At 45.6% G+C, this 8,303-nt stretch overlaps 1 protein-coding gene and 1 long non-coding RNA gene across 2 annotated transcripts; one reads left to right on the forward strand and one right to left on the reverse strand.

The window, feature by feature from the left end:
• The first annotated feature begins 761 nt into the window (after nucleotides 1–761).
• LOC135808916 (uncharacterized) lies at nucleotides 762–5,250 on the forward strand. Its single transcript, XM_065322161.1, has 2 exons — nucleotides 762–1,013; nucleotides 3,047–5,250. The coding sequence occupies exon 2, from the start codon at nucleotides 3,238–3,240 to the stop codon at nucleotides 4,321–4,323; it is 1,086 nt and encodes a 361-aa protein (XP_065178233.1). The 5' UTR covers nucleotides 762–1,013; nucleotides 3,047–3,237; the 3' UTR covers nucleotides 4,324–5,250.
• A 1,888-nt stretch (nucleotides 5,251–7,138) lies between these two features.
• Nucleotides 7,139–7,867, reverse strand: LOC135810754 (uncharacterized). Its single transcript, XR_010552366.1, has 3 exons — nucleotides 7,702–7,867; nucleotides 7,484–7,559; nucleotides 7,139–7,182 (listed from the first exon to the last, which is right to left on the reverse strand). It is a non-coding gene; the product is annotated as an uncharacterized LOC135810754 (long non-coding RNA).
• Nucleotides 7,868–8,303: the final 436 nt, after the last annotated feature.

The raw sequence follows: 8,303 nt of genomic DNA on the forward strand, positions 1-8,303 counted from the left end.
TTTAACGCCGTGCCGTGCCTAGGCTCAGCTAGGCAAAAGATGCCCAGCAGGCACAATGTCATGTATTTCCTGTCACAGCATCAACTAGCTTTAGTACACCTCGTTTACTCAGTAAACCAGGTAAAAAAGGTGCTAATGTCGCATACTAGCAGTAGGCAAAAGCCAAGAAGTACTACCAAAAGTGAACAACAATCTCAGGTTCTACATAATGATTGGAAATTTTTATTTCCATTGCTATCAGGTTCGGCCTCATTTCCTCTGTGCTGCGCTGACGAGTCCAAAAAGGACGAAACAGTTCTGTCCGCAGATTGAGTACATGTACAATGTCATGTAACAACTACACATGTACATTATAGTACAAGTACATGTACATGTATGGCTGCTTCAGCAAGTGGTATGAGTATGACTCTCCTGCCTGGTGATGGTGTGGAACTCGTTACTGCGCGCCAACACTCAATTAGTGACGTCGATGTGGACCCTACTGTACTGCAGCATGCAGGCTCCCTGGCAACCATGCAGGAGAGTCGTGCGATTCCCTGCTGACAACGCACATGCCACTGCACTAGCTAGAAGTAGAAGGTTAGCGGAGCCCAGCCATTTGACAACGCCGATGCCAATGGTTCAAATAATATGCTGACATCCAAGATATTAATCAGCCGAGAAACCCTGGGTATCTCGGAGGTGTCTCACGACCCAGCGAAGTAAAGTAGTTTCTGCCTGTGCCAGACAACCCTCGAAGCCGGAACTGAAGTGAAGGTGACGGTTATCAGTCCCAGTATACGACTACATATTATACTACTGTCAACTAGTAAATAGGTGCGGACACTGCAGTGAAAAGGCATAAAAGAGGAAAACACAAGGTGAATCAGTTGGGTCCAGTCCTTCACCATCATTCTACCCGGAAAGTGACAGATTCCCGGAGACATACCCAGCAAAGTCAGTCGCCGTCTACACCGTGTGTCCCCAACGAGCAGACAGAGGAAGTGACCAATCCATAGACGGTTCTCAGATAGGTAAGAAAATAGCAAATACACGTGGGTGCTAACTGCTCATGGAAGTGGGATCCAAAGGCGAGGGTCCATAAATTAATCTTGCAACATTACTGAATTGTGACTCGATCTCTACGACTCTGATCAGAATTTAAAAAGACAATTCTCCCCATTGCTGTAAATGGTAATTCTAAATATGTGTTGCCCTGCCCTACGAGTGGCCATGTCTTCCTATGTCATCCTTGTCCCGAAGGAAGAAACTTTTTTAGGCCTAGTTAGACACGAAGTATTGGATATACAACAAGAAACATTGGAATCTATAACAATTGAAAAACAGATCTTACACCAAACAGAGTGTTCGAGTAGCACTGACTGGACGTAGGCCAAGGCTAGGGAGAAGAGAAAGCATGTAGGGTACAATACATATATAAATTCGTTCTTACCAGCTGTATCTAAGCAAGGTTTTGTGCGATTGAAAACTGGTTCAAGTTAGATAAGTTGGATTGTCTTTCCATGATGAGCTATTTTGCGCATGGAATTGCATTGATTTTCCCACATTGGCCCGATGGGAAGTGATAATAATCGTCAAGGGATCCGTTTGAAATACATGTTTTAGTGTGTAATAGTGGGACAGGGTATTTGAAGGCACTCTGGGAGGATAAGCCAAGCCGCGAGTTCTCCATGTCTTCAGGAACCCCCTAGACCGAGGAACAGCCCAGTTTGGGGAATCTTTAAAATAAAACACAGTGTAACGTCACGTACATGTACATGTATACTAAGTTCAAATCTAATCCTCCCAGTGAGCCGGGGTCGTGATGCTCGGAGTGTAATCCACCTTTGGTCAAAACCGTTTTACAAGAGCAAGCGGTGCAGGTTGAGGTTTAGGAGTACGCTCAGATTAGTAATTCACTGTTTGCTTGCCCTCCAATATACTGGTAGCATGTAGCATGTAGTATAATTATAGTATGTCTTAACAAGCCAAGAACTCTCTTACTCGTTTCAGTGCTTCACCTATTGAAATTGATGTGCAGTGTTCTTGTCTTGTCATGTGCGTATCTGCTATCTGATTGCTTGTGATATGGGTTTGCCTGGTGGAGCATTCCTCCTGCGGTCCTGAGGCAATCGTGCATGAGGGTAGTGGAACTGAACGTTTATTAACGTGTTGGTCAACAATATTCTTTGAAGTGCAAATAGTGCGAGTTAAGGTTTAGGTACCAGCCCGGACTAATAACTCCCTTAGTGTTTCACTCTGAGAGCATGTCTTGGCTTATGGCTAGACATCGACCAAATATGCAAAAAATCGTATATTATGCTCTTCACATATCAGGGAAACTATCCATAATAATAGTAGGATAGTGACTCAGAAAATGGACAAACTTCAGGCTCTTTAAGAACTTTCAAAACTGTCAAGATGTTTTGAAGAGCCTCAAGTGTGTCCTTTTTCTGAGTCTTATCGCATTCTTGTCTCTGAGGAAACTGTTTATTGTTATTATGCCAAACGTTTCGGGCAGTACGCCAATATCATTATGCCAAAATGTGCCCAGAGTTGATCTTCATGTCTATGTATAACACACACCAGAAATGTGTGTCATACAATCACTACAGAAACATTGCTGGTCTAGGCTACACTGCATCTGCCTTGTTCCAGGGCTTTACGCGCCTCCATGAAAATGATCGATGGAAAAGACTTGGAAGAATGATGACAGGGTGCACAGCATTCTCACCTGTAGATCACTGTGCAGCATGTGGACTGTTTGGACCAAGTACTACTTTACAGGCGAGGAATCTGTTCATTATCTGCATAATATGCGGAAATCTGCTGATTTTCAGCTCTCGCTTTGTGACTCGACATGCAATCTGGCGTAAGCTTAGCTAGCCAAAATAATACGGAAAATACAGGCGCAAGCACATTGTGGTCGATGCCTGCTTAGTTTTCAAAACTTGACAAACTCTCACTCGTTCACTTCTTTTACAGTTGATCTATTCTCATTGCCATGTCCCCATCCGATTTATGAGCAACTTCTGTCTGTATCTGGCTGTCTATTTGCTTTTGCTAGGGTTCTGTCAATCTGGCGGAATATTCCTTCTGAGGTCCGGAGGCAACGGTTTCATATGTGCTGAGTACACTGCATCTTCTTCTCCTGCTTCTAGCCAGCTCTCTGCTCCATCGGAGACTGAAACAGTGGAGGGTTAGAACACATCAAGTCAGCATTTAGTTCTGTATCGGGTGGTTAAGACCTCTGTTCGGATGGCAACTTTGCTGGAAGGTTCACGCGTGCCATCGCCATGCCCATCCGAACCCGCGGCTCTGACGTTGCAGTTACCAAGCAGCGAGTGCAGTGATGAAGACACCCATTCACTGGGTGAGAGTGGCTACGACTCGTCCAGTCCCACCACCATGGAACCGAGCATCACTGCCCATGCGGAACAAGAAGGAGGAAATCGAGGAGACAGCGAAAATGGGATGCAAGTTTCAGATGGCTCTCCGAGCCCACAGCAGCACATCCGAAAAGAATCCATGGTAACACAGCGCCGTCGTTGCCATGGAAGGAAGAAAAAGAGCATTGTGGAAAAATGTGCCCCGGTGGGTTCATCCGAAGCCAAAGAACGTCGCAATAGCCGTGAGAAAGAACGCATCGGCAAGGTGAATGCAGCAATAGACAGCCTACAGGGATGCGTCTGGCATGAAACAGTGCCAAGCCGCCACCATCGCCGGCCTCGAGTCTACGTCCTCCGGCAGGCCACTCGTTATCTTCGTCTTCTCTCTAGCGCAGTAGAGGATGATGAGCTCCCTATCGGGCTGCTAACACAACTGCACGATCATGCTGCTGCTGAGAGAGGCAGTGTGGCACTGCAGAACATGGATGGGGCGAAGAGACTTCGTGAGATACTGTCGGCAGGAAGGTGCCAGGGACTATCACCAAGTATGCCAGATACGACGGCCACCAGCAACAGCACCAGCATCATCACCAGCACCAGCATCAGCACCAGCACCAGCACCTGCACACAGAGCAGAACCCAGAGCGTTCAGAGTCTACATGTATGTCGCAGCCCTTCCGCGCCCAAATCAGATAGCAGCCATGCTACCAGGAGTACTGTGCCATGGCAATTCGACCACGTGCTGCCCAACACGACAGACAAAATGGCTGCTCTGTATGATCCAAGTCAAGCCAGACCTGATCTGGACCGCATTTCTCCAGAATCTGATACTACCTTCAAGCCAGCCAATCTGAGTTTGTCACGTGATGCCGGAGAGGCTGAAGCATGGAGCAGTTCCCAGTTTGATTTATCCGCACTGGATCGCATCTGGAGCTTTCCACCTAGTTTTTCATAACACGATCGTGACGTACAATTGGATTACCGGTAGTAGATATAGTGAGAGAAATTCTTATACCACTGAGCTACATAATTTTATAATACGAGCATGTTTACAAATGATTTCGAAGCGCAGTTGACGATACAATCATCTAGTTTTACATGTACATTTACATTGTGTGCATGTATATACACAAGTTGTGTCACTGTCTCTAGCTAGGTGAAGATCTTGAGCAGTAATCTAGAGCTTGTCTGAACGCAGCCCGTACCGGATTGTGTTCCGATGTCGAATCTCTTTTTGAGCCATTAATAGAAGCATTATTATCGAGGTACATGTACTCACGACACGAATAATCTGACCTAAGGATGAGTAGAACCTCCTATTCATTACTCCCTTCCTCTCTCTCCTCTCATGATGTGTACAGCTGCATCTGTCGTTGGATTATTCCGTGTAGTGGACGTCGTGAGTTCCATGGGGAACGAGGACGAACATATACCGGTACAATGTCATGTACTTTCTTTTGTGTACGCTGCACAGAGTACGAGGTGAATAGCAATTTCTGGACATGAAAATAAAATAGAGGCCCACTGGCTGTGTGTTTTACATTTTCATATCTTTTTGTATCTATTGTATGGCCTAATCCTTCATCTTTCCAAATATGTGACAATTGCTCATGCTGTGATCCCAGAGACTTTATAGCAAGATGTTTTCGACAGGCCAATTTTTGGCCTAAATTTCAGTGTTTCGAATTCTGGACATGAAAATAAAATAGCGTCAATAGGCATCCTATACTGCACCATTTTTGTTATTTTTTCTATTGGTGGACTGCAGTTGGCCTCTTCACACTTCCAGCTAACAGGTCCAAGACTATACAGCGTCTGAAGTGAGGTGCACATGGGGAAGCCAACAATTCGTCCATTACTTCTTATTTTACTCAAAATTCAAAATTCTCATAGGACATAGTACCACAAAACTCGTTGAAATGCCTCCCAAGAAAAGGCTATCAACAAGGCACCGACACGAGGAGAAACTACAACAGCCCAGCTGTCAACTACAACAAGAAAAAAACTTCATCAACCTGACTGACTTGACTCTACACGCGACGAAAAATTATTTTACTCGAAATGTCCAGAAATGTACAATGTCCAGAAATAGCAATTCACCTCGTAGAACCTTTTCGAGTGGACGCTCGCCTCCGAGCTCCCTCTTAAATACACATTTAGATGCATTTTTGTCCTCTGATGATTTCATTGTTGCATGGAACTTACTTTGAGTACAGATACTATCACATGATGTTTCCACTGGATGTACATGTCATAAAGTAGAAGCAAGCAGAGTGTGAAGTGACATTGGGAAGAACCAACTGGATCATTTGAAAGCAAAGATGTGTGCTTGCATTCCTAAAGACACGGATAACATTCACATTTTAACAACTTCGTTTTCTTGAAAACTCACACACACAGACTCGCAAATTGAAAAAAGACAAGGACACGAAAAAAGGACCAAAGACAGAACGAGGACAGGGCTAGAGAGACTACCGAGGATGTAGAGCAGCTAAATACTGGCATTGTGTTGAAAAACTGTCCAGAAGTAAGAACGAACTTGAAGTACACGTTATTTATTTCTGCACCTCGTGGCATGTCAAGACAGCCAATTGAATTGCCTGAGAGGGTGAGACCGACCACGAAAGAAGAGAAAAAAGAAAATGAAGAGCAAAAGCTGTGCCCAACTGTTCTTCCTCTTTCTCTAATGATTACGGCTCAACATCTGGTGGTGAACTGGATGCAGATCTGAGATCTAGAGCACAATGCCCAGAAAACTAAAGTATGTGCAATCACAAGTGCTAACCAGTACTAAAGTATGCAAGATAGGGTGCATGCTACTTTGTACATGAATCATAAGTAGTTAGTGCGGGGCAGGTTCTGGTGCACTTTTTGACCTTTGACCTTTGGGCCAAATAAGGCACACTGTGTTGGTCGTGCTGGGTCTGGCCCCGGGACCCCCCAGAGTTTGACCTTTGACCCCTGCCATGCCATAAATGTGCCATAAAGGTTCTTTTCCGTGGCGAACGTGCACTTGTGCACGTTCGGTGCATTCGCACCGTGGAGTAGTAAAATACGTACTATTCCCTGATTTGCACATCGTAGATGTGCATTGCATGCAGTGACATATTGCGCATGCGTGCATACGCACGCGGAGCGTGTGACCTTCAGTGGCCCTGCGTGTGGAAAAGACGCAGTGCAACACAAGGTGTACTAGTACACGTGTCATTATACTACTCCCTGATTCGCACTTCGTAGATGTGCAGCAAACAAGTGAGTTCACGTGCCATGCACTCGTTGAGCTCCAAGATCAGAACTCGGCTCAACGTAGTACTTGAAGTCACCGTTCCCATTACGTCATGTACATTTACATACACTCTGTTGAAGCACTGAAACATCGGTTTTCGGGGAATTCAACATGCGAATTTTTGAACATTCGGCGAAAAGATGGGTAATTTCTTCAAAACCACTGTTTTCGGCGAATTTTTCGCCCGGCCGATTTGGGAAATGCCAACTATTCATGCATGTACATTAGATGCATATTTCTATTTTGATCGGGATACAGTAAGAATCAACCGGCTACGCCCGGAGTATCATGCATTAAAACAATTATTGAAGGGGTGTCACAGTGAAGCAGTGTTGCTACGCACCACAAATCCCCTCTGCACTGTACCGAATCTATACTGGAGAATCCAGAGTGGCCAGCAAAGAGTCACAACCCGCGGGTATCCAGTCACACTAAGGCATGTCCACCATTCCCCACATATTCACCATAACAAAACACAATACTGTTTACTATAATACACTTTTATTTAAATAATTGACTTGGATGAGTCTGTAGAAGAGAACACAATGCACGCACACGCACGCATGCGCGGACACACACACGCACACACGCACACACACACATCTAGGTTATAGTGCTATACACGTATCTAGGGTTTAGGAAGCACGAGAATATGTCGAAGCACCCACACATACCCCTTCATGCAGTGTACTTCAGTAGCCCAACACGTTACGACCGCTCAGGACCATCACAAAACACATTACGACCGCTCAGGACCATCACAAAACACTACACACTGTTACTACACTGCATACACAGTTACTACACTACGCCTGTTACAAGTACTTACAAATAATTTTGAAAACAAATGGCACATCCCGAAGACGGCAGCTAGCTCCAGACCTTCATACATACGTCATCATCATCTGTAAAACCAAGCATGAGCGCACACAAACACTATTAGTGTCACGAATACGGAAGCAGGGTAAGACAAGAGGATACGAAACAAGTAAGTATCGCTATAACGAGGGGGTAAGTATACATGTAGACAGAGCAGTGCTTACTTACAGGGTCCGGATACGCTCCATGGCGTCCCGGTAGTCGGACTGCAACAGCAGCCCGACTTGCCGGCCCTCCCAGTAACGGGCCCGATGGGCCGCACCCGCCAGGTGTGCGGCCACGGCCTGGCCTCCCACCAGCCTTTCTCCACTGTAAAAACGAAAGAAACCGCAGAAAGCACAGTGTCATAGAGCTCTTTTGTTGGGGGAGAGAGCTAGGAGCACTGCACACTTGCCATTTGTCGCAATATATGATAAGAAAGAGGCGGCGCTTGACGCACCGCCTCAGGTGCTGGAACAGGGGTATTACCCCTGTCAGCTCCACACCGCAGTGGCAAGTGAACGCCATACTGTAAATGTAATGATACTGAAGTGAAGGTGTGAACCGCAAAGCAAGGCCTTTACCTTCTTCCTGTCGAATTCGCTCCCCAGCTGCATACCGACATCACCCGCTAAAATCCAATCATACCAAGTAATGCAAAGGTCATCAGTTGACCTTTTGGACTTTTCAACTCTTATCCAAAACCACCAAGAGGAAAAAACCAGGATGAAGAAGACGTCAGTTGTAGAAGCGTTTGTGGAGGAGTTGTTACATTATTCTCAGTAAATAGA

This window comes from Sycon ciliatum, chromosome 2 (genome assembly GCF_964019385.1).
Source record: "Sycon ciliatum chromosome 2, ocSycCili1.1, whole genome shotgun sequence".
Taxonomy (NCBI): Eukaryota; Metazoa; Porifera; class Calcarea; order Leucosolenida; family Sycettidae; genus Sycon; species Sycon ciliatum.